We start from the raw sequence: 26,781 nt of genomic DNA on the forward strand, positions 1-26,781 counted from the left end.
GTCTGCTGATCCAGAGCTCCTCCGGACTCCGAAAGGCTCAGCAACACAGGAGGTGGGTTTCTACCTCCCTCGAGGCCTGAGCTGCCCTCTCACAGAGTTTGAGGTCAGAATCACTTGTGGGGGCTGCAATACTCCAACCCCTGCGCACTGCGTACTTTTGCAAGTGCATGTGCTTGTTGGCAATCCTGTGACAAGTGCATTGGGCTCAGAGTAGCCCCAACCTCTGGCACCGTTTCCTACAAAGATCTTCACCCACTTCGCACTGTGTATTCCGTGGCCTGTTTTGTGAAACTGCCCAAGGTCCTCTCGCGCCTCCGGCCTGTGGGTCAAATTGAGGGTCATCTTTAATTTCCTTGGACTCCCCTGATTCCTCTGGGCTTGGCCTGACTCCCCTGCTTGTGGTGAGTTTCTGGGACCTTGCTGGTCCAAACTGTACACTTCCTTGACTTCCTGCATGGGTTGCTTTTGTCAAGGCTTGTTGGTGCTCCCGCCGGACACCGACCCCTCAGCACTCGACATCCTTCGAGGAACAGCTCGCATCCGGCTCCTGGTCATCCTCAATGTCGCCTGATCCCCGCAGCTGCACAGAGTCAAGGTCCCTGTCAACTATCCTGAAGCACCCGACATAGGTGGGCATTCGTTTTCTGAGCCCCTGGTCAATCAAGTGACCCAGACTCTGTCTCCTCTGCTTGCAGGTCCTTCTCGACAAGAATCCACATTTGGATTCCAACTGACACTTTCTCCTCTTGCACCAGAGCTCTTCTTCGAAGTTCTCCATTGGGTTCGACTGCGGTTTCCTACGCCAGTTCACACCTTTACACCCGGCTTCCCTGGGTTAGGTAACTTGGGTACTTTAGTAACCACGGGTGGAGTGGCTCACCAACCTTCTGTCTTCCGTGGGGTTTCCTCGAAGACCACTGGGAAGGTTCCCTAATCTTTAAAAATCCAACCAAGACTTACACCATATTGGGACTCTATCTTAAAACTGCTTGACAGAAAGTTATATCATCAGTTTAGAGTAGGTTCCCTCCCGATTAAAGCTTTTACCAGCATATGGTATCCGCCCACGTCAGAATTGTGCCCTTTGTGTTTTTCACAGACTGAATCAATCGTCCACATTTTATTTGTTTGTTCGGCTTATAGATCACCTAGGATGAAATGGCTCAAACCCACTTGCACCAACCTGGGTACAAGATCTGCTTTGGAGGCCTTAAGGATCCTGCAGACATGTACTCAGGAATCTATTGTTGCTGCTATGGCAAAATTCCTCAGTTGGGCATGGGCCATTCGGGCTAACAAACTAAGGGAACCCTAATTTGTTTCAACTCTACTCTTTCACAAACTTAAGGAATGTGCGGAAGGTCAACCGGGGCATCTAGCTGTGGCTTGATGTAGGGTCTAGTGATGTCATCACACACCGGGGTAGTTGGTTGTCTTAACTACTGCCACAGGTGTTTTGGCATCATAATATTACTCTGTCCACAAACTATTGTTGGGGCGATACATTTTATACTATATTTTACTCTATTTTTCATTAAGGATTTTATAGTCTATTAGAGCATGTTATTTGATGTTTTAATATACAAACTCATCCAGATCCTATTGTGGTTCTTCTACAGTCAGTTTAGATCTGATTTGAGTTGCATTTATCTTTGTATTTTTAATTTGCTATAACTTTTAATTGATTGTAATGTCTTTTATGATTTTTATAATCGAAATAAAAAATGAGTACACGGTTGTGTACTTACACTGCACACGCTCTCCGTGGGGTCCCTATCTACTCACCTTGGGGTCCCAGCAATTCTACGTCCCCTCGACATTGTAGCGACTCGAGTCGTGGTTCTTATAGTTTTTAGTATATGGTTTGGTCCCCCCCGGGGCTCACTGTGTATTAGTGCTATTTACTGTGATTTATTTGCTATAATATTGTGTGCATCTCTGTGTGGGAGATACTGAAACATACTAGAGTATTATATAATAAATACATATTTTTATAAATACCTTGTGTGGGTCCTTTTCATTTAATCCATACTATAAGATTGCATTCTGGTGAAACAAGCTGATTTACACTCCTTTAAATAAGGGTGGTCTGGACTGGTGCAAAGTGCCCACTTACATTAGTGGACAGCATATACCAGGCCAGCCTCTCACAACACACGTGCAAAACAGCTCCAATATTCTACAGCTGGGTATGGCCAAGCTCACAAAAGTACCACCATAATAACAAAGAATCACAACCTCCAACAGAACTCAACAATCAGAGGACCTGGCTGGCTGGCCAGTTCAGGCTGGAATGTTCCCACTGGAGCAGGGTCAAGGCTGAGTTGCATATGGTGAGGTCCAAACTGAGGTGGCATGTTAGGTTAAAAAAACTATGGATTGGGATGCTGCACAGATCGATCTCCAGTGGCTAATATTAATTCAAGCATTTCATCCATCACTTTGTTTTTTATGCCCTAAATGTAACGGGTATGCCCGGAGGAGAGTCTCGTGCTCACTGTGCCACTGGAATTAAGCTAAACCCGGCTGCTGAACCCATAACGACAAACCAAGTCCTGACTTGCTTGTTTTCTGGTTCAGGGAGCACCTGGCCTAGCAGTTCGGGCTGGGCTGTTCCCACTGGAGCAGAGTCTAGGCTGATTTGTATATGGCTGAGTCCAAGGCAAGGGTGCCTTCGTTGGTGTTGACGCTATGCAGCACACAGTGTGTCAGTGCTGAGAGAGAGCAGGTATGAACTATATCTTAGTAAATATGGTGCATTCCTACTCTCTCCATTTGACACAGCGCAGCATTTCGTAGTGCCAAATATTAGTAAATCTTGGCAGTGTACTTTTTCCAAGTCCTGTTGGTTCCGCATCTGCTTTAGCAGCAGAATTCCATTAGAAAATGGTGGCAGTAGTGATGGAACACTTGAAACTCGTTTTCAGGCATGCCATCTAAGCAGTACACTGGCTCCCACAGCTCTGCCTACACAGTGAGGCCCTCTTCCAATACTGCCAGTAAGATCTCGCGGGCCACTGCAATTACAATTAAAAAAAAAAAAACTTTATTAGGCTCTGTTTGGTGGATACTCTATCTACCTACAGATTCCTCACCTCCTGAATACCTCAGGTGCCAGTCTGGATCCGGTAACTCTTTAAAGGCTCTCTCATGCTGGTAGGAAGCGCAGGATCCGCTTCCATTTCACATGTGACATCCTTGTATCATCACTGAAACCATAAATTGCCCCCATTGGTGTGCTGACGTCAGTTTCCATCTATATTTTACATACCTTAAAAACAGATTAACAAGACTAACATCAGGAAGTCAGGTGCAGAGTTTTGTAATATGATGGGACCATACTAAGAGGACATGTGGGATGAATAGCCATGAATAAGGGAGGATGGTGGACTGGTGAGGTATCCGAGGGCAGATAGCTTATCCACGAAAAAGAATGTTACCGAATGCAAGTAACTTTTTCTTCTGATTGATACTTCTACCTGCAGATTCCTCCCCTTCTGAACCGATTCCCCAAGCAGTCACAAATAAGAGGGTGGTGTATTGCTGACTACACAAAAAAAGAATCTTAAAGGACTGAGCATGCAAAGTGACCTTCCCTCCTCACTTCTGTGTCAAAACAGTAATGCTCCACGAAAGTGTGTCGGGAAGCCCAGGTTGCAGCTTTACAAATTCCCGCTATAGGCACTCCTCTTCCCAGTACAGAAGTCGTTTTTACACTCATTGGCCAATGACATCCCCCTAGCTGGGCATCTTGGCCAGAGCAAGACTTGAGTAGTCTAGACGTCCAGTTCTACTGTCCAGATATGTTTCAGAAGGTAAAGGAGTTTTGTAACTACTGTGTTATCTGCCAAGCTGGTGGCAAAACAGGTAACTTACCCAAAGGCCCCCTTAATTCCGCTTCCCATGGATGGAGTTCCTTTTGAAAGGGTAGAGCCTGATGGTTTTGAACCCCTGGACCCTCCAACAGCATCAAGGAACATATTCACACTAGCGGTAGTGGATCATGTCACCAGGTACTCTGAAGCTATACCCCTTAAGACTGTCACTGCTCCTGCAGTTGCCAGAGCCCTCTTGAGTATTTCTTTTTTTTTTTTACAAGAGTGGGTTTTCCTAAGGAGGTGGCGTCAGACACAGGTAGTAACTTCATGTCAGGTTACCTGAGGGCCATATGGAATCTATGTGGTGTGACTTACAGGTATCCTTCACAAACCAATGGTTTAGTTGAGGTGTTCAACCCCATTAAAGGTATGGTCATGAAACTCCCTGAAAACCTCAGCAGGAGATGGGATGTCCTTATGACATGCCTGATTTTCGCTTACAGAGAAGTATCTCAGAAAAGAGTAGGGTTTAGTCCCTTTGAACTTCTGTTTGAGCATCCTGTAAGGGACCACTGTGTCTAGTAAGAAAGGCTGGGAGAGACCTCTCAAAGAGCGGAACCAACACATTATGGACTATGCCTAAACTAAGTTCAAAGATGGAGGAGTACCTGGGTAAAGCATGCAAAAACCTTGAGGACAGCCAAGAGCACCAGAAGCTTTGGTATGACCAAAATGCTGTACTGGTGGAGTTCCAGCCAGGGCAGAAGGTATTGGTTTCGAAGCCTGTCGCATGTAGCGCCCTCTAGGACAAGTGGAGTGTTCCCTAGCCTATCGTTGAGAGGAACAGTGAGGTCACCTATCTGGTAGACCTGGGCCCTTGCAGGAGCCCTCACAGGGTCATCCATGTCAACCGCCTGAAGCCTTTCTATGACAGAGCTGATGTGACCATGCTCATGGTCACTGATCAGGAAGCAGAAAGTGAACCTCTCCCTGACCTCACCTCTCACTGCCCAAAAGATGGGTCAGTTAATAGAGTGGTCTTCTCAGACCCCCTCTCTACCAAACAGCAAGCTGACTGCAGGCAAGTCCTGGAGCAGTATGCTGAGCTCTTCCCCCTAACCCCTTGGGCAGACAACCTGGGGTACCCATGATGTGGATACTGGGGAAAACAGATTTATCAAAAACAAAAAAAACAAAATATATTGTCTGACTAAGTTAAGGGGAGCATCAGAGTCAGAACTGGGAGTCAGTGAACTCTTGGGCCAGCCCAGTTGTGTTAGTCCAAAACATCATTCCAAGGGTGGAAAACCAGAGCTGAAGTTTTCCGAGGTGGACTATAGGGGCCTCAATGCAGTAACTTGCTAGGTAAGAGACTTTTAGTGCAGCATATCTGGAGGATAATGCGGTCTACAGTTTCACTTGGCAGGATCACCCAGTCCACTTTGGGGAGGTCCAGGAGACTCTGCAAGCTACAGGCCTTACTTTCAAGGTAAGCAAGCTCCAGATAGGGCAGGGCACAGTTGTACACGGGGCCACCTTGTAGGTGAAGGCCAAGTTCAACCTTTACAGCCAAAGATCCAGACAATTCTGGACCGGATACCTCCGACAACCCAGACTTAAGTCAGGGCATTCCCTGGCTTGACTGGGTAGTACAGGAGGTTTGTGAAGAGGTATGGCACCATTGCGGCACCCTCACCAATCTTACCTCCAAAAAAGATGCCATCCTGGACAGTGAGCTGTGAAAAGGCTTGTGACACCCTGAAAGAAGAGTGCTCAGCACCCATTCTTAAAGCTCCAGATTATTCAAAGCATTGCACATTGCAGTTCACATTGCCTCTGAACATGCAATAGGAGCAGTCCAATCCCAGACCAACGATGGCCATAACCAGCCTGTTGCTTTCATTAGCAGAAGGTTACTCCCCAAAGAGCAGCGCTGGAGTGCAATTGAAAGGGAAGCCTTTGCTGTGGTTTGGTCCCTGAAGAAGTTGAGACCATACTTGTTTGGTACTCACTTCCTTGTTCAAACCAACCACAGGATTCTCAGATGGCTGATACAAATGAAAAGTGAAAACCCTAAACTGTGGAGGCGATCTATCTCCCTACAAGGTATGCACTTTATAGTGGAGCACAGATCTGGGACTGACCCTGCAAATTCAGATGGCTTTTCCAAGTTGTTCTACTTGGATGTTGAGGACTCTCCTGGGAAAGGTTAGTCTCATTCTCTTTGGTTTGGGGGGGTGTGTGTGTGTGTAAGAAAGTGTCCTTTTTTGACAAGGTCACCTACACGTTGCCTGGTGTTTAATGCAATTTAGACAGAAGTGCACTGGGTTCCTGCTATCCAGGTCCCCAGGGCCAAATGTCTTTCCCTAAAACTGTACAATTGTTCCCACAATGGGCAATACTTTTAGCACCTCTGTAAGTCCCTAGTATTTGGTACCCTAGGTACCTAGGGCATGGGGTACTAAAGAAGATCCATAAGGGCTGCAGCATATATTGTGCCATCCTAAGGACACTCATGCAAACTGCCATTGAAGACTGTATGACATGGTGCAGAGAAAAGTGAAATGAAGACAACATTGCATACCTCCTGTGTGTCATACCTGCAGGCACTAGTATGCCGTATAGGTAAGTCACCCCAACGGAAGGCCTTACAGCCCTAAGGCTGGGTGCATGATACTACATGTGTGGACATATCTGCATGAAACGAAAATACCCTTGTCATGTCCAAGTCAATTCTTAGATATTACAAGTAAACAGAGAAGCCATTTTAAGTACATTTGCTGACCACTAGTAATTATGAGCTTCCAAGCAATATGATGGCTTCACTGAAACCAAAGATGTTTGGCATCAAACATCTCGTATTAATAAGCCCACACTGATTCTAGTGATGGATTGATACATGCACCCAGAGGGCACCTGAGAGGTGCCCCTAAAAAAGATGGCATTTTCAGTGCTACCATTCATTAACTCTCTTTCTCCCTCCCTGATGCGTGTGGTTTTAGCGAGGGATCTTCATTCCCGTCAGGTAAATTGAACTATGGTCCCAGTCTTCCTGCCTCCCCATTTGTCATTCTTACCACTTATTTTGGCTCATCATGTGCCCCCGTCAGATGCACTTCCCCAAGCCACAGATGGTGCCTTACTTGAAAGGGAGCAAATTGAGGCACTTTCTTACCTACTCCCCTCTAATTCAAGGGGGGAAACGCGAAATGTCTACTTCCGGAGCCTCCCCAGCCATCACTGCGAAATCTCAAGGCAAATATCTATTATCTAGCCTCCTACCCCACACTCGATTCACTGCTGGATAAAGTCTAGCTCAATACCAATTCCCACAGCAAGATTCCAAACCCCCTAAGTTTGTTCTGCTCTCCATCCGTTTACTGCTGGGGGAGCACTGGCCACCAGACAAGAATCATCCACCTCCCTCCATGGAGGGGTGTCCTTAAATCAGCTCAATGTGTCCTGCCCTCAACTTCATTTGGCTTCAACATAGCATGATGTGCTTCCTTTTTAATTTTTGGCCACAATTGCTCTTCGACTCAAGTACAGTTGATTTAATGTTGCCAATTACTCAAATTATTCATAAGAAACCTGATAGAATCAGAATTATTTACTTTTCCCAAATGAGTTTTCCAAGTCCAGTTGTTATTATTGTGATATGAGCCCATCTACTGTTGGTTGCTTAAACATATCGGTTTGCTTGCCAGGGATTTGTGGTCGTCATATTTACCTCCTGCCAGGAACTCGGGCTGATCTGAATTCTCTGTGTTGCCCCTTTATTTTGCAATTACACGGTCTTCATCTTCGTGCACAGGACGTAGGAACCCCAAAGTTTTCAATATTACTTAAACCTAAAACATTGTGGAACATCAATATGTATTATCAGCGGTCATCCACTTAATCTATTTGTGATCAGAAGTTGGAATCTAACTTTGATGCATACTAGCCTTTGGCTTTCCCCTGAAACTCCAAGCTTCGTCCAGTGAGAACAAATAAGCTTTCTTTATTCTGAATCGCATATCTTATGTGTCTCCATTAACACACATTTGTGAGTGGTTTTAGATATTTTACAGTCAAATTGGAGTAATTATCATCCATCGCCATACCCGTCAATAACATTAACAAAAGCATTTTATAATTCACTGGTGGGTGCCTTGCAACAGGTATAGTTAGTGGGTCTCTTATCTGAGATACTCGGCGGACTTTGTAGGAGTAGGAAGTTTCCCTGGTTTGTTATTAACTGGAGGACTGAATATTAATACTTTGTTAAAATCACAAGCATTTCAGACAGGCATTTCTACAAAACTGAAATGTAATAACTTCACTTTAAAAAAACATATATCTAGAAAACTTTACATTCGTATGTGACAGTCTATCTAAAGGCCATCTTCGGGTTCCTCAATAATGCAGTTAAAACAGGAAATGTTGATAATTTCAGACTCGTAAGGAGATCCGCCAGGCACTAGTCCAGGAAAAAAGGGGTGGATAACAAGTGCACTTTAAGTGTGCTTACCAGAACTAAGAGTTCTCTGGAGAACGAGAGGATATGTCAGGGGTACTGACTGGCGAGGCTTTAGAATGCTGCCAGGATTTGTGAACAATGAACACTGCTCGTTATGGTAGAGATTGGTCAGTGGGTCAAGTGAATAAAGAACTGCTTAAGAGTGAGCACACTGCGTGGAGAAGCACACAAGGCAAGACAAAAATATGGAGATGGCAGACATGAGGGACAATGGCAACTCTGTGATTAGTCATTCATAGGAATTAGGAGTAGAGTAAGAAGCAATGAGATTTGATGGTCTGAGACAGTTGGATGTCAAGAATGCTTGTCCAGGAATCGGAGCAGTGAGGTCTAACTTGCGGCAGCCTCAATATGTGCTAGAACCCAAGATGTACAGCATGTTCAGCTCAAAAGCTTCAGGTTGATTCTTGGCCGGATACTGCCCATTGGGATAAGCAGGTTTTAAATGGAGGAGGTGCTCAGTCTCACTCTTCTTCAACAGGTGCATGGATCTGTAAAAGAGGAAGATTGATAAGTGTAGGCAGAGACCCATTTTTTCTTCTACACAGACAGCACCACTGTTTTTATATAATCAACTTTTTATTTAATATTATTTGTCAGATCTTGTAACCAACTGCACATAGGGGTAACATTAACATTTCCTCTCTCAGCCGTATGAGAGGTATACGAATAGACATCATCTTGCAAAGGGCCCTTATTATCAAACTCTACCAATGACAAAACATCAACCTCTGAGATTGCAACAGGTCCTGTTTAAGGAGTATGTCATTCAGAAAGAGAACTGAGTGGGGTCAGCGAAACGAAGGCTGAAGACATTTTTAGGTACTACCTACCAGGCACGATTAGCAGTCTTGTTGTGAAAGATCTTTCGGGAAGTTACTGCCAGCGTATTATTGCTGAATAGTGGTTGGCTTTATTGTCACTCTTATTAGCTTAGTTTTCTTTTTGATACCTTGTGCGGACTTGCCTTCTACTTCTGTGGTTGTCTCTCCCTTGCAGCAAAGCTTCTTTGTGTTCAGCCACTGTGTACTTTTCTGAAACTACATGTTTATTTTTCGTTTAGCACTCCAATAGAATGCATGAGTTTTCCAACCGTCTCCCTCTTGTACTTTCTTTTACCCCTCCGCTGGACCGTGTTGCTCTCTCTCGCCCGTGTGCTTCTCCCCCTGCCCCCTCCGTGTTGCGCTTGGCAGTGTATGCTTCTCGTCCCCCAGTGTTGCTTTCTCGCTTGTGTGCTTCTCTCTCGAAGTGTTGCTTCCCCCTTCCCTGCCTGTTGCCACCCCTCCCCCCCACACACACACACTTGGTCTTTTATAAAATATATTATTTTGGGGGTTGGCCCTGGCTATGCACAGACACTGTGGACGCAATACCCGGCCATTGAGCAGCCCTGCACTGAGCACCTGTATTATCACAGACACATAAGTGAATACGCTTTTTAGTGCTAATTAATTAAAATCAATACAATTAAATTACAATAAAAACTTAGAAAATATAAAATCAATCTGCGATTAAACCCAAGTAATAAAATCATGCACATTACAGAGCAAATAAAATTACTTTATATTAGTGCTTCGACATTGGTCAAATCAGTCAGGTCCTTCGCTCCCGGATGGCAATAAAGATCTTGTAGAAAAAATTGCTTAAGCGAGCCAGATGCATAGGTACAGAAGTGGTCATGTAATATTCTAGCACCTCCTTACAGGTGGCGACCCCATTTGCCCTGAACATCGGTTTTAGTAAAGGCCGACATGCAGATTAAAAGTCTGTACAGCATGGATTCTTTTTTGTACTCGCAGAATCTACAAGACATGCTCCCCAGCGTACCAGCCCAGTCTAGAAGACATGCATTCATGGAAGAAACCTCTGTGGCCTGGTTTCCTTGGTTAATGCAGACTTTAAATATGGTTGCAGTTTTGTGCACTTGTATGATTTTAAAATAGGAGCACCATAGATATGGACGATTACTTTTACGTTGGAGAAAGGAGTGTTAAGGGCCATCAGTGTTTCCAGATTGACATCACAGTCGGGAGCCGATATGAGGCCCATGGATTTCGACGAGGCGGTATAAATCAATGAGAACCTTTTTAAGGAATCCAGTTTGGTTCGTTGCGAAGAAATACTTAAGGAAGGTAGCCTTGCTTTCAATATCTTGGCCATGCAGGCCAAATTACAAACAAAGCAGCAAACATTGAGTATGTGTTGGAAAACAAAACAGCCTCCTAAAAGCATGGCACTGTGCCTTATCCAGTGTTGAAATACATGTTGACCATACAAGAGGTTAGGTAGCAACTTCTGAGAGACTCACAGTATGGCCTCTACTGTTGGGGAGCATAGCTGGTGATAGACAAGGAATGTGTAACAGTGTGGGCCATCTTTTTGATAAGATTAAGGTGGTGATTTGGTTTGCCTGTATCTTATAAACCAGACACCAAAGCAATTGTATTTAGATATTTGGGTAATCCATTGGTTGCCAAGCCCTCTCTTAGTTTCCTCTTAATTGTATATCTGCTGAAAACCCTCACCTTTGTTTTATCTTGGTTAGCCACAACATTTTGCTCACTGCGTTATAAGAATTAAGCTTGTTGAAAGCACAATGCATACCAATTTTTGTTTGATCTAGAATAAAGATGATCAAATGCACCCATAGGGCACCTTAGAGGTGCCCCTTGAAAACCTACCAAGAAATGGTGTTCTGACTGCTTGGTTTTAGCCTGCCTGCCAGCCCTATGTGGACTCCTCAATGTCGCCTGCAGCCTATGTGTGCATGCCCCCTAAACCATGAGTGTCTCCAGTGACAAAAACCTGATGTTTCGAAGTACCTCTGCCCCAGTCGCCCCTGGCATGTGGAGAAGAAGACCAAAAGTGTTCCCAAATCCCCAAGCACCTTGACACCGGAGCCCTCCCTGAGGTTCAGACCGACTGGCCTCCCAGTCCAAACCTGCAGCCTCTTTGGGACTGGACTGATCTCCATTGACTAACATTGGGCACCCAAAACTGAATTGCATCACTGCACCCGGCCATCCTAGAGCCACTAGAGGTGACCTGCTGGTGTTGCCTTGGACCTTGCCCTTTATTCGCCTTAAATCCGGAGAACCGGTCTCATTAGTAGCTGCCAAGAACTTGTATACTTTATTCGTTTTTGCTCCCAAAGGATAACATTGCAGCCTCTGAAAATTGACAACTTTTTAAAACTAAAAGTATTTCTATCTCGAAACGTATTTTACCCGATCAGATTAATTCTGGTGCCCAAACACATAAAGACAGGTTTTATTTTTAAAAATGTGTGTGGAAATTAGTATTGAGTTATGTGTACCATTTATTGTTTGAGTGTGTGTTTTGCAGATGTCTAACACTCCTCTCTGATAAGCCTAAGGTTGCTCGACTACACTGCTCCCTAGAAAAGCACCCTGAGATTGCTAGAGCAAGCATCTGTCCACCTATAAGGGAATACCTAGACTCTTTGCACAGTATACTTCTTTTTGGTATACTATAGAAGGAACCAGCTTCCTACAAAGCGCTGTGTGCCATATACGACAGGGCGACTATATTGTCAGTTGTGGAAGAATGCTGCCTAAGGCAGTTTGATAGAAGGGAATGTTAGTTTCAGCCACCATTGTCTCAAGCACACAGAGTCGAATTTTAGCTGCTACATCCAGCAACGTAATTAACCTGTTGTTCCCTGGGTTGGCATTTATAGGAATAAGCGTTAATCTAGTATAAAACATGTTTGCTGCAACAAACATTAGACAGAAACAGATGTATAAGATTACAAGCACCAACAGAGTAAATAAAAGGTAGAATTCCACCATGGCACTAAAACAGAGAATATATGCAGGCATATAGACATTATGATAATCAAGCGTACACCTACTAGGCGGACCCTATCTAAATGTACCTAGCATGTATGCGAGTGTAAAGCCAAGAATCCCCAAGGAAACAACCAACCCCAGTACCTGATGGGAATGAAGGACCCTGTCTTGGTCTCAAGTTGGACACCCCGCAAGGGATGTCAGACACTGCGTGCTGGAGTTTGTGTGCAGGAATCTCAGCGTCTGATGTTAGCATGGAAGCTTCTCCTCTGGTTGCCCAGTGAAGATGTCCTTTTATACCCAAAAGGTACCCTCAGGGGTTATACCTAGACATGTAATGGTTTGCCATTATGTACAGTAGGCCTGTCGTCCAAAGATAACAATAGCAGTGACTTTTGTAGAGAGTTATTATACAGACTATATTGACCCTGCTGTGTACGTCCTGGGCAGGGAATTAAGTTAGGATAGTGGGAAACCTCATGGATAATAAATTAGGCTAGTATCCAAGCAACTGATTGACATTTATGTAGCACATAAAACTGGGTAAAAGGTCAGCGCTAGAACTGTTATGCAGAGCAAGGTAGGACAAATGTAGGTAAAAGGTTGTGTAGCTTCCTAGGCCTAGATTGGGGCTCATAATAAAAGCTTGATGAACTTGGGCAGTCAATCAATTGTACAAGCTGATAAAGTCAGCGAAACCGGTGAGGGATTAATAGTTTCTACTAAATCCGTTGTGTTGGAAACGGATGAATTTGAATCTCATAATAGTTCAATAATTAGAATTACTGCAAGTGTCCCACAGAGGTTGCTGGCCCCTTAGTCGGCACAAAGTAAACAAGCATTGGCATAGCCAATAGGTCTCGCTTTTGAGAACCTTATAAGTGTTTAGCCATGCAACAGTTGCATAACTAAATACTTATAAGGTCCCAAAAGCGAGACCTATTGGCTATGCAGAGAGGCCGCGAAAGTGATCGCGATCACACATCAAAGCGGCCGTGAAAGTGTAAGTGATCACGCTAAAACGCGGCACGTGCGCCTGCGCACATGCACTGTAGCTCTAGGCTGGCCTGGTAGCACTTTTTGGAGCCCTCTCAATAAGTCTCACCAGACCAGCGCGTGCGTTGGGTCAGGCGAGACCTAAAAAGGGGTAGGGGGACCTCTTTAAGCGCGTTCAAGCAGCCAGCAGGATGGTTCGAAGCAGGTGTTGGTGACTTTACAAATGGGAGGTAGTAATGTCTGATAGAAAATAAGATTTCATTAGCATTTGCTTGGGCATTTGATAAGGTGGCCACCAACTGAGCCTTCTGAACCTGCTGAAGTGTGGGTCTGTAAGGGCATTGTTAAAGGTGGGGAAAAACAACAAAGTCTGTGACACCTTGTCTGTTTCACGATGCAGCAGATTGTAAGCTGCATCGATTAAGCGATCGTTTATATTTAAAGTCAATAGTTGAATCAGTAGTTAAATGAGTGCCAATGTCCAGCCACAGTATCGAAGGTGCTGCTGCCTTTCTTCTGACCTCCGGTTAGTAGCTGGCTGTAACCTACTGTCTATCTGGACTTTTCAGGGCGAGAGAGAGAAAGAACGAACAGAGGGAGGCATGGGACAGAACAGTGTGAAGCAGCATAAACAGTAGAGCAGATCCATCAGTGGCAGAAAGAGGCTATATATAGGTAGAGCTACTATGCCACTCTGTAATACTAAATGCAGTGGTAATGAGCCAGGGTGTGGAAAGACGGAGTGAAAATAATGCGTGAGTGCAAGGTCCAAACAAGGCTCACTTAGGCCGTGTGTCCACTCCCGCTCCCCGCTGGGGACCCCAAGCCTGGGTGCAAAAGGCACCAGCAACTACGCCGGCCACTTCTGCCCCCTGGGGTAGAAGTCGCTGTGCTTAATGCACTGCGGGGCAGCTGGGCGCTCGCTTGCTCACCCTGTCTGTGTGTCTTACACAAGCTTCTGGGCCACCTTCACTGCTGTGGCTGCTACTGTAGCCACTACTGCTGCCACCCTGACTAGAGGTGGAAATCACACCCCAGTCGCCAAGTCACCCCCCCTCCCCTAAAAGGAGACTAGAACGGCAAGCGAGCGATGAAAGCATGCGCAAAGGTTGCAGGTGGGCTGTGAGAGGGCGTCCTCCTTTGGCCTCCAGTTACCAACTCAGCCAACTCTGGCTGCTGGCGCCTCCCCTCCCCGCCCTGCATCTCGAGCGCCTCATGTAACTGAAGTAATGCCACTGATGTTATTGGTAATTTGAAATCACCAGTGATGTCATCTGTAGCATGTGGTGGGCAATGCAGTAATAGAGAATTGTGAGTCAATGTTATATGGCCTCTTAACTGGCAAATTTCAAGGCTTTTTAGATTTTGTCTTGTAGAAACTGTCACAACTACTGTTTTTTTGTTACACCGTCCAACTCCTTCCGACACAACTTCATCTTAACTTTAAAGATGTATTCTAAGTTTGTAAAGTGCTAAGCTCTGTCCACATCACTTCAGAGCCACCTGTTAATGGACTTTGGTCAAGCATAAAATTCACCAAGCCCAAAATGTGGCATCTGACCACGCACTGCACCAAGTCATTGTGACCCCTGAATCCACTACACATGGTGTTTAACTGTTCTCATTGAACAATAGGCAGAATGAATGGCTATGTGTCCAGACTCCCTCCCCTCAGTGATCACTATGCATGGCTTTTGGCCATTTGGAACAGACACAGGATGCAGGCCTCAAGACTCCAGCTGGTGCTGGGAAAAGATGGGAGGGCACAGGCCTACGAGATAGATCTCCAGCCATATCGTGTGAGCAAGTCCTTCAGCATACAAATGTAATGTGCATAACCTTTGGGCATGTGCATTTGCGGAACTGGGTACTGCCTTACATAACTTTTGGAATCCAATCCAAATTACCTACAATGTAGTGCAGATGTCCATCAGCTGCACACTATTGGCACTTGTAGGAATCTGGCTCCGTACATACTATACCAAAATGAGATATAGTGTGCACAGAGTCCAGTAGAACCCCAAATGTAGGCAGCGGTAAATGTAGATAGCACCTTACTCTCCATTTGTGGTAGTGTGGGCAAGCAGTAAGGCTTTATCAGAAAGTAGTGTTAAGCATTTGTTGTACACACTCAGGTAAGAAATTATATGTCATACTCAAAGACTGAACTCAGACCAATTTGTATCAAAAATATTATTTAATTATTTCATTTCTAGAACCCAGCCAAGCCTGGTGCAGGTAAATTAAATAATACTTTGAAAAATCTTATGCAGCGATTTACAGTTGAATTCAGGTTCAAAGCATTTGGTTGAATTAAAGGCAAGTCAACGGTTTGAAATTAGGTTTCAGTTACTTTCCAGATTACTGTGCACATTTCTTTTTAGATTACATTTGCTAATACGCGTGATATGCCTAGGTATCACACTGTGACATTTCCTAGACAAAAAAGTAAGAAATTTAGTTTTTACACATACGCAGTTTTTCAACAAACCAACTCCACATTTAAAACAATTTTCAAGAAAAGCAGTCAATGCAATCCTATGGGAGGAAATGAAGTTTTGCAGGTAAGTACTCATTTGTGAGAGTTGGTATTCTGGGGTTAGGACCAGTGTTCCCCCAGGGTCAAAGATGCACTCTTGAAACACCCTCAGCGGCACTAAGGCAATCGGGTGACGAGGCCTAATGTCATCCAATAGGAGGTAGGGGGGCCTCCGGTTGGTGGATGCTTACGAGCAGGCCACAATTTTGTGGGAGCTAAGCTCCTGGTGTTAGGCTCAGGGCAAAGGGGATTAGAGTTAGCACCCAAAGTACACCCGCAGGGGCGGCTAGCTGCAGGGTGCTGTTTTGGCATCGGGTGCCCTGTTGATTTCAATGGGGATTCTCCGCTTGCAACAAAGACTGCAGGCTCGGGATGAAGATCTTCTGGAGGTGACCACCAGTTGGAGAGATAAGTTGGGATGCCTGGGGATGCTGGGACACTGTCTTTTGGGCCACACAATGCCGTGGGACGTCGGGTACAGGGTGTCTTTAGGCATCGGATTTTTCTCACCAGCTCCGGTCGCGGTCAGGGAGATCCTCCAGAATGGGGCTGCAGGCTTCGATTGGAGATTCGAGGCAAGTCAGAGATCACCAGATCTCAGGTCAGGATCGCCAGGGAGATCTCCTTGTTGTGTGGAAATGAGCCTTTTTAGGGGCCCACCGGTGCAGGGGTTCACCCTTATCTGTCCACGGGTCCTTAAACCAACAAAGCAAAGATTGGCACTGAAGCTGGAATTCAAAGAACAAGTTTATTCACTCATGAGTGAGACCACGTCCATACAACACCCTCAAGTCTTCCAGCAGGTAGTGGCTTGAATACACAGACCATGGTGCTTATATACAGAGTTTTCTGCACTGGTAAGCATGTAGTTACAAATAGAAGGTACAGGCCTACACAAGAATAACTACCGACAAACAGGAAATCACTTAGTCAGCAAAGTGGGTGGGGTAATAGAACTGCTTACATCAGTAAAACATGATGGACAGTTACATTTTCAAACAGGTGCATTCTAACATTGCTTGAGCTTAGACTAGAAGGAGTTAACTAAAGCTGATGACTCAAGCAGAATAGAAAAGGCAAGCAACAGTGAAGACGGAAGAATCACATGGCTAACAAAATGGATGACACAACGAAGATGGCTTCAGCTCATGCTAACAGCACTTATTTTCGATTTACACAGAAAGCCCTTTTAGCATTAGCTGAAGACATCTCTATGATTTAGAAGGAGCATGGAAGATATCATGGACGTCAATCATCATTAACTCACTAATTTCTTGGTCTGTTACTAGTCGGGCATTTACATTCTTGGCATTTTGTTTAGCTGGTATACATGAGGTATAGGTAGAAATACAGAGGGAACAGAGCATCAGGCCAGACTGTATACATAAGCAACAGGTAAACAGGATCGCAAAAAATATACATAGGCCTGTTAACATTTTCCAGCCCCTGGTAGTGAACAAAGTCCACAACTATCCAGTCAAAGTCCAAGTCCCTGAATCCTGATGGATTTCAGTGGCTATTTTGTGCAACTTAAAAATTGCTTCAAAAACTGAAGGGGCGTGGTCAGGGATGTAGACACAACAACTGCCCCCGATGATGCGGCATGCTCCACCATGGTCGGCCAGAACCACGTCGAGGACGATCCTGTTTTGAAGCGCCACAATTCTTGCAATTTGTAATTCTTCTTTGATATTGCCAATTGCCATGGCTGTCTGATTGGTTACAGCCTCTACAACGCGTGTCAAGCGCCTTCACTTTCTGCTGTTTAAGGCTGCACCAACAAAGAAGAACAGCCCCAAATTAAAGTCAACATATTGCTGCAGTGCAGTATCAGTCTGATCCACCTCATCGTGATTTATTATCCTCTTAAATCGGCTCTTTGAAATGTCATTGTACAGTTTATAGTCTTTGTGGTAGGAAGCAGGAGCCAAAAAAACAGGTGGTAGCAAAAAGGACACAAAACATGTACCCGACCAACCAATAGGTAGAAGGTAATATCCCTTATTTCCAACAAATAAAATAGGTGTTGTGTGATGACAAAAAACTGCTATTGTTCGCTCCAGTAATATTTTACACCAGAGTACAATCACTTTTCCCCACAGGAATACTGCCAACACTGTTCACACAAAGGTCTGCTCGAGTTCTAGTAACAGCTATAACAGGAGGTCCATTACCCTAGGCAGTTTGAGTGTTAGGGAAAACGTGGTGTGTGGAGGAATTTCCTCGCCGATACTCCATTTCTCATACAGTCCCTTTAGCTTGTGGATCTCCTTCATCAGGGTAACAGGCTCTGTTTAGTTGGGAATTAAGTCTTCCTACACCAAAGTCAGTAATGTTAGCAACATGGGTAGCCCACAGCAGCACAAACCAGGCCCTGCAAGAGGCATTGTGTGTAAACGGCAAAGGAATAAAAGGCGTTCCTCCCTTTTTCTGATGAGCTGGCATCATTCCACACACCCAACAGTTGGTAATGTTCGTAGCATTGTGGGTGTGATGCAACATCTGAATGAACGTATTGTTGAGATAGGACATTCGGTGCTTCTTCTCATGATAAGGAAGAGTGAAGTAGTGGTGTTCAATGAGGACAGGAGTAGCACCAGTCAATAGATTTCGAGCAGGTGCTACTCCCTCTACAACCCATGTTATTATAGCGATCAGAACAATAATTGAAGCGAGTCCAATAATGAACATTGTCTTTCGATCACAGACTCTTGCAGCAGTTGATTTCTTTCTTTTTAGATGCACGAAGGCAAGAATTTTAGGAGCAGGACCCCAGCGTGACTGGATAAATTTGCCCCGGTACCTCTCCCATGAGACTTCAACAAATGAGCAGATGATGTTCATGAACCGGTGGGGGTAGATAAAAGTGCCTCTCTGTACCAACATGTGAAGGCCTGGGCAGATAAATGTTGACAGTATGGCGGTGCCAAACACAATTAAAAATAAAAATAAAACCTGCCTCCCACCTCATTGTCTTGCCCAACAAGCTGGAGTGCGACTCCAGCTCGCAAGTGGAGAAAAAGCACCGCTCTGCCAGAGACAGGCGTGCTCGGAAAAAACAAAGCTGCCACCCGCCTCCTGAAAGACCTACCTTGCAGCCTAGGAGGCCAATCACCCTGCATGTGATCACAGGGAAGTGCACCATGATGGAAAACAACGACGATGAGCTGCAAAAGACATCTTGGATGTGGTGTGGATTAGTGATTCGCCAGGCTGTGCTACGCTCTCGAGTTCACCATGTATCAATATATTTAATTTTATGACAGTCACATGCACACTTTCAATCGCACAGTAAGCTTGCTGCTGCAGCTCCTTGTTATAGCTTAACTGGGGGTGGTCGGGGGTTCCTTAATTATGCATGACTAATGCATTTAGTGCGGTGATGCGGACACCAACACTGCAATGAGTGAGTGTGACGCCTAACGCGTGATACATAGTAGGGCTGTTCACCCACCTGAGGGAGTGGGGTTGGCAAAAGTGGGCACACTTGGTTATCCCGCCTATTCTCCCACCCAAAGTTTCGGTCAGAACCGGTGGGATCCAGTTGCTGGAAACAGCAATGGGCTGGGGAAGCTCACAAAGGCGGCAAGCCTTTGAAACTTCCCCTTCTTGCACCCTGCCCATCCTGGGGGAGGAGGCTTAGCACCTCGTCCCAGGATGTGCATTGTTTCAGAACCCAGAGAGCAGCAGGCTCTCGGCCCAGGGGTCCAGAAACATGTCTGGTGGCAGCAGCTTGTGATCAGCCACCCGGCCAGAACACTAGAGTTAAGTGGTTTTTCAGGGGGCATCTCTAACATGCCCTCCGAGTGCATTTTTCATTAAATCCCACACTGGCATCAGTGTGGGTTTAATGTGCTGAGAAGTTTGATGCCAAACTTCCCAATTTTCAGTAAAGCCATTATGGTGCTGTGGAGTTCGTACTGACAAACTTCCAGCACCTTATACTCTTAAAGGCATTACTGCATTTACAATGTCAAAAAAATAGTTCAGACACTGTAGGGGTCCAGGGCTCATGCACCTGTACCCTCAGCACTGGTATGGTGCACCCAGCTAGAGGGGTGGCTGACCTATGCCAGGGCAGTGGCGTGTAGGCATGGCACACAGGGATGTGTGCCATGTCGAATATTCACTTTTTCTACACCAAAACACGAGAGAGTATGAGATATATTAATTACCTACTGGCGGTCGCCAGTAGTTAGTTATAGTTAGGACCTTTTTTCCATAGGAAATCCGCAAAATTCTATTCCCAATAACTTTGGCGCTGATTGACGAATCTTCGCGAAATTTTCAAAGGTTTTGGCCAGCTCCGGTCCGCTCCTATCCTGAAAGTCTCGTAATGATTCGTGTAGCGGGGGCCGAGAAAAAAGGGGGGTCCCAAAACGTGTTTTCCCCATGCAGTTTTCCATAGGACCATTACCCGCAGCTACAGCCCGAACTGCTGAACGGAATTACATCAAATTTGGCAGAAAGGTAGTCCTCAGTTCAGACTCGTGCCTTTAGCTTAAATTGTGTAAATTCGTTCAGTAGTTACTGAGAAAATCAAAAGTAAAATCACATATATATCTGGGCGGAGTCTAACCACACATCTCATCGTGAGATCTGATTGGCTGTCAGCACTTCATCCAAGAAGTGTTGGCAGCCATCTTGGGACCAATATACATGATAGCACCTCATTAAAAAGCATTTCAGTTAATAGAAGGATTTAAGACTTTAGTTACATTATAAATCATTTGTTGATGGTACCATACTCATTTTAGGAATTGTGGTATGTTCGAAGGTGATTTTACTATGTGAAAAAGCCTTCTGCTGGGATATCATGAATCTTGTTTGAGAGAAAACTATTTTCTCATGCTTTTCCCGCAGAGGTTTGGAAGGTAATCTATAAGCTAAACTGAGAGCATATTTTGTGTAAATTCACATTATCTTTCTCAGTCATGTGAGAATGAAGTCTGACATTCTCAGTAAAACATGTACATCCAACAAGGGCAGAGACGGTCAGTTGAGTCCTTTGTGTTCTACTGCAGCTTCCCAGAGTGTTCCAAAGAACAACTAGAGTGCTACCAGTCCTACTTATGATAAACGTATGGCACACCTGAAGCCATCTTGATTGGAATAAAGTGGTAACTCTCAAAACATTTCATTTAAAAATGAACAAAATGAGGGGGTTCCTTGTTCCATAGAAAGTATGATTAGTGCTGCAGAAAGAAAAATTAGGGCACATTTTGAGTGACTTCTCAAATCCTCTATTTCATTAATAAATTCTGACATGCAGACTGAAACATGCACTTTCAATACTAGCAGCAGAATTCCCTGGTGAGCAGTACATTTACTACAGTGATCTAATGAGCAACTAGAGTGCTAACATTCTGAATTTATGGCAAATGTGTGACATCTGAATGCCTTCTTGATGGAACCAAAGTAAACAAGCATTGAAAATGCAATAGGTCTCGCCCTCGTTTAAGTTAAAGCAATTCTGTTTGTAATTAGGTGGCTTTTTAGCTTTGCTTTTATTAGTGTTTTTCAAACTTTCATGTACATAACATGCATATGCATGCATATATGTATGCATGCATTTATATTTGTATTTATATAGATATGGCGATTATATATATATGTTTATATATGTATGTATATATACACATACATATATATAAATGCATATGCATATATACGCATATATATGTGCATATGTGTGCATGTAGGTAGAGGTAGAGTAGTAGAGAGAGAGGTACAGAGGTAGAGAGTAAAGGATGAGTAGTAGAGAGTAGTAGAGAGCGGGTAGTAGAGAGCGAGTAGTAGAGAGCGGGTAGTAGAGAGCGGGTAGTAGAGAGCGGGTAGTAGAGAGCGGGTAGTAGAGAGCGGGTAGTAGAGAGCGGGTAGTAGAGAGCGAGCAGCAGAGAGCGGGCAGCAGAGAGCGGGCAGCAGAGAGCGGGCAGCAGAGAGCGGGCAGCAGAGAGCGGGCAGCAGAGAGCGGGCAGCAGAGAGCGGGTAGCAGAGAGCGGGTAGCAGAGAGCGGGTAGCAGAGAGCGGGTAGCAGAGAGTGAGTGGTAGCGAGTGAGTAGTTTAAATTAAAAGGAACACAATGAGGGGGTTCATTTTGCCATAGAAATTATGATTAGTGCTTGAAAAAGAAAAATTAGGGCACATTTTGAGTGACTTCTCAAATCCTCTTCTATTTCATTAAAACATTCTGACATGCAGACCGAAAAATGCACTTTCAATACCAGTAGGGGAACACATGAGGGCGGTCAAACAGAGCGACCAAAAGTACCCCATTGCGACGCACATTGCAGAATGCCATGCGCAGGGACCACAAAGATTTTTCCTTTTATGGAATAGAGCAAACTCTGAGGAACCCAAGGGGTGGTAACAGAGAACTGATGTTACGCAGAAATGAGGCCTCTTGGATTCTTAAATTGCGGACGACTGATGTTGGGATGAATGTTGACAATGAGATGCACTATTTCCTTGGTAAATAAGAACTACTGGGTGAATGCTCGTGTGTAATTACATTTTAAATGTTGTTTATGATCATGATGTGATCTGATGGAAATATAAGAATATGTATGGCATTTCCAGTAACTTAAGTGAAAACTACATTCCCAGGAGATGTTAACATGAGTAAACATGAGTAATTAACATTTTGGATGGGACCAAACGTATATAAATATTATCAATATATATAACAACGTAAATAGAGAATATTATGATAGCATGTGTAAATTACAAGTCACGAATATTGATGTCACTTATCCACAATAGTCACTATCTATAATCCTTTGCTATTGAACTGAGTCAGATACCCGTTTGGCAGTGTCCAGACACCTGGGGAATCTTATGTATCATATAAGCGTATGCGATTATCTTTGAAGTATATACGAAACAATTACCCTATACACAATTTAAGGAGAACACATTCTGGACATTTTCTGATTAACAAACTGAAGATTCCTTCTTTTTATGGTTAGGATTTCTCGGGCTACTAAACGTATATTATGTTTGCAGACCCAGCTATTAGATTTTGAAGAGGCCTTTTGAATGCAGACTCAGAAGTCGTGTTAATACACCAATCTATACCGTAGGAATATATATTTTTCTAACAGAGGGTTATACCCTTCCCAATATGGCCGCCGGCTCCACAATAACCGCTTCTAATAGGGTGTTAGCGCTACAGCTAGTAAATAGATTGTCAATGAGATTAGTGTCCACCCCTTTTTCCGGATACAGACTACAACCATACCCATACATACTATATCGATTGCTACTTTATTATAAATTTAGTAGCGACACGTTGGTCAGATTCTATGCGGTAGTTTGACTCCACTCATAATAAATTAATTTAGATTCGGGAATAACAATTGAAATTTGGTCGTTCTTTGGAACTTTTTAATTAATTTTAATCGGGGTTCTTACAATTTACGTAACTATTCAGTACAACTTTACATTGCACTTTCCAAGATGGGGGCCGTGCTTCCCCTGTAACATACGTGACCACGCACTGGTTACGCGATCAAGTGGTTTCTCCGAACTGACATAACAATAGGCATTTCTACTTGCCGGCACTCGCATTTTGGAGTCCGGCATGAGGAGGGTAGTACGCGTATCGACCTTTCACTTAATACAGGTATTTACAACTCTGACTTATCCCGTTCTGTTAAGCGCTATAGCCCGACAATCCAGGGTTTCTTTGTAAACTCTGCAGATACGTAATGTTGGCTTCTTCTAAGAAATGTTGCCACTGCCCTATACTAAAATGAGGTACGTTTCCGTTTTTTGTCTTGCCCATTACCTCAATAGATTTGAAATCTTTCTGCAAAGTAAAGAAATCGGCCTTACAGTCCCTACAGGGTTTTCTCCTCACGCCACAGAACTAGTGTGGTTTGGAATTATCGCCTCACTTCAAGTAGGTTATTACTTTGAATCGTTGGAAGTTGATTACATTTTGCGTAGAAGATTTTCCCATCAATACTTTTATATGTAGGAATGTTCCAGTGTTTAATATATACCCGTTGGGCTTTTTGTTTTCCGCACAGATCAACATATACCGATTCTTTTCAGGTCAGTGAGATATTTGCGTTAGGTGGTTTTTGAACCATTAAGGACTATGAGACCTGTTACTTATATCAGAGGTGGTGTTTCGGTTTTTGTCACTGGGTGACATTACAGGTTTAGAATTAAGAATACTTGTGCAATGACTCATATAGAATTGGACTTTCATCATAAGGTCAATCACCGTCACGTGCACTTTCACATCTTAAACACTATTTTAATGTGTGCTTTTACTGCATATATAAATGTGTAAAACCCAAAAACCTTTTTCCTTTTCTAAAAACGTGATTATGATGTCACAAATGGCACTATGTGCATGATTGAACACTACACTATTTTTATTTATTTTGAGAGTTATATAGCGCTGGCTAGACCCGGAGGTATCAGAGCGCTTTACATAAGGTTCCAACAGAAATTTCACAGTTTCACGTTACATCAGTTACTAGAAGCGCTGGCTAGACCCGTGGATATCAGAGCGCTCTGCATTAGGAATCACATTATTACACAGTTAAAAACAGTTACCGGTTACATCGGTTATACGAAACAGATTTAAATAGTATGGAGGAAGGATAAATAGGGCGGATGGGGTAAGGGGGAAGGGTGTAGGTGGAAGGGGGGGGGGGATAACGGCAGCAGAGACGAAGGAAGGTCTGCCCAATGTCCGGCTGGGTAGGTGACGGCCAAGGAGGGAATTCACAGCCCATCTCCCCTATAGCTATCAGGGTAGCTCCACCGGGCATCGGTCAGGTAGCAAGGTCTCAGCGGTCGAGGGAACGTTCACAGGGTAAATGTCCTAAAGGGTGTGCAGGATCCAGGTCGGTTGAGGGCTAAGATCAAGGTCTGGTCGATGACCAGTTGTTTGAAGGTCTGAAAACCAATGATTGAAACAGCAATCTATTTTGCGGCCTTTAAGCCGATGAAGCAGACGCAGGGCAACCCTTGGGTTGGAGAGGTCAGGAGAGACGCAAGAGTGTTTGCCCAAAGACCGGCTGGGTAGGTGATGGTCAAGGAGGAAATCCATAGCCCATCTCCCCTTTAGCTCGTGAGGTAGCTCCACCGGGCATCAGTCAAAGTGGCTAGGTCTCAGCTGTTGAGGGAAAGTTTTCAGAGTAGAGGTCCTGGTTGGTGAGCAGGAACAGGGTCTAGTGAAAGGCTGGTCGAGGTCCGGACGATGGCCAATGATTTTAGACCAGGAGAGGAAAGACTATCACGGAAGGTCTCACTGAGGCGGCCATCTTGAAATCTGGCAAGGGGGACAAGTCTATTGAAAGTTCCAATTCAGTCGTGCCCCGTGATTTTTTTTTTTGGCCAGACGGAAAGTGGGAGGGCGGCCATCTTGAGATCAGGTCTAAACGTTGGTGCAGAGACTTTGAGCCAGGTTGGCGTTCCCCCGATGAGTAAAGCCCCGTGGTGCAAACGAGGGGGCGCCCGAGTGGTCGGGAGCCACCAGGTGGCGGCCATCACAGGGTCAGGCCAATCCAGCAATTGAGTGGCGGTGGAACCACCCCAGATGTGTACCGGCTGGCCGCAAGATGAAAGGTGAGCTGCCAGTCGTTCCAGCCATTCTAGTCTTCATGGAACTGCCATCTTAGGGTCAGCCATCATTCTTTAATAAATTCATCAAGTAGGAAATGTCAGTCTCTCTAAGGAGTGCTTCACTTATGCCCATCGCACTGTAATAACAGCAGTAACACACGCGCCCGGTCTTCCTTTCATATCCCCGCTATAAACAGATTCCCGATCTCCACTTTGAATTCACAGCCGCCATTTTAAGGTCAGGCCTCGTCACGAAGGGAGCACCGCTAAGTCTAAGAATAGGTATTATCGGCGAAATTATCTTACCGGAAGGTGTATCCAGGCAAATGCTTACGAATCAGGTGCTTGAGTAAACATTCAAGGGCATAGATGTCGTTCAAATGAGCCTTGAAGTCGCTACTCGCGATCCGCCATTTTATGTCGTCGGAGCTCCTCCACTTCTTCAGTCCCCGTAGCAGGGGGGCACTCACGCAGGCAGCCGTGGAGGATGGGAGTCAGCCACAAATCCTGCGGGTTTCCGTGAAGCACTCCTGCCGCGAGGATCAATAGAAGCGCCACGCAGCTCGTCCCCATTGCAGGAGAGGGGAGAACTCTCCCAACTCAAACGTAGCTAGTCATTGTGGACCGGATCCAGCCACAACTCCTGCGATGTTCCGGGAAGCACTCCACCAGTTCTTCACAGCTCCAAGGTCCACACACTTCACCGACACTTCCGAAGGAGCGCCACAATGCCAATCCCCATAGCAGGGGGAGGGAAGCACTCCACTCGTTCTTCTCAACTCTTAGTTTCAGGCACTTTACCGGCACAGGATCCCACTGCCAACCTCAAGGGGAAAGCGCCAGCCTCAACACGACAAACAGGCAAGTGCGATGATATTAGGCAAAGAAGGGGGTCAGAGCTAGGGGGTGGATGGCGGGGTAAACAAGGGATATCTACCAATATAGGTAATCCTAACTCCGGAGCTCCCTAACGGAGCTCCTGTGCGGCGGCCATCTTATGACCTAAGTGACACTACAAGGTGCTCACATGTAAACTGGCACCGCACCACTCCTATTCCCCTGGTAGCACTTTTGTTGAGTGTTTTTTTATTAAATAGTAATGAACAATTGCGAGTAACGAGTTATGCAACTAAATTAAGTATATATTATTCTCTACCTAGCCGTGATCAAGTCGCATGTACAACTTACTGAGGCGACGAAACACATGTTGGCTTGGGAACTGCATACTGACTGAAAACATGAAGATCTATTAAAAATAAGAAAGAAAGGAACAGAAAGAAATGGATTGATTTTTTGTGCCTTGCATGTTACTATGTCATAAAAAATGTCAGTGATAATTTATGTGTGCTTGGGAATTTAGTGACATTTCTTTGTTGCTTTTGCCACAAACTTCTGGAGAGGCGGGTGGTTCTCTCTAACCTTTAAGCACAATTATAACTAGAGTTACTATTCGTAATATTTGGTGAATTTACCTTTAGGCGCCTTTAACCTATCACCTATACCACCATT

The 26,781-nt window shown here is 44.8% G+C and overlaps 1 protein-coding gene across 1 annotated transcript in view; it reads right to left on the reverse strand.

Moving 5' to 3' along the window:
* Positions 1–7,801: 7,801 nt before the first annotated feature.
* RNASEH2C (ribonuclease H2 subunit C) overlaps positions 7,802–26,781 on the reverse strand; it is a 122,053-nt gene continuing 103,073 nt past the window's right edge. The window contains exon 5 of the mRNA XM_085625857.1: positions 7,802–8,831. Coding sequence (XP_085481983.1) covers positions 8,805–8,831 — 27 coding nt within the window. The 3' untranslated portion in view covers positions 7,802–8,804. The remainder of the gene's footprint in view (positions 8,832–26,781) is intronic.

This window comes from Triturus cristatus, chromosome 9, assembly GCF_964204655.1.
Source record: "Triturus cristatus chromosome 9, aTriCri1.1, whole genome shotgun sequence".
NCBI classification, from domain to species: Eukaryota; Metazoa; Chordata; class Amphibia; order Caudata; family Salamandridae; genus Triturus; species Triturus cristatus.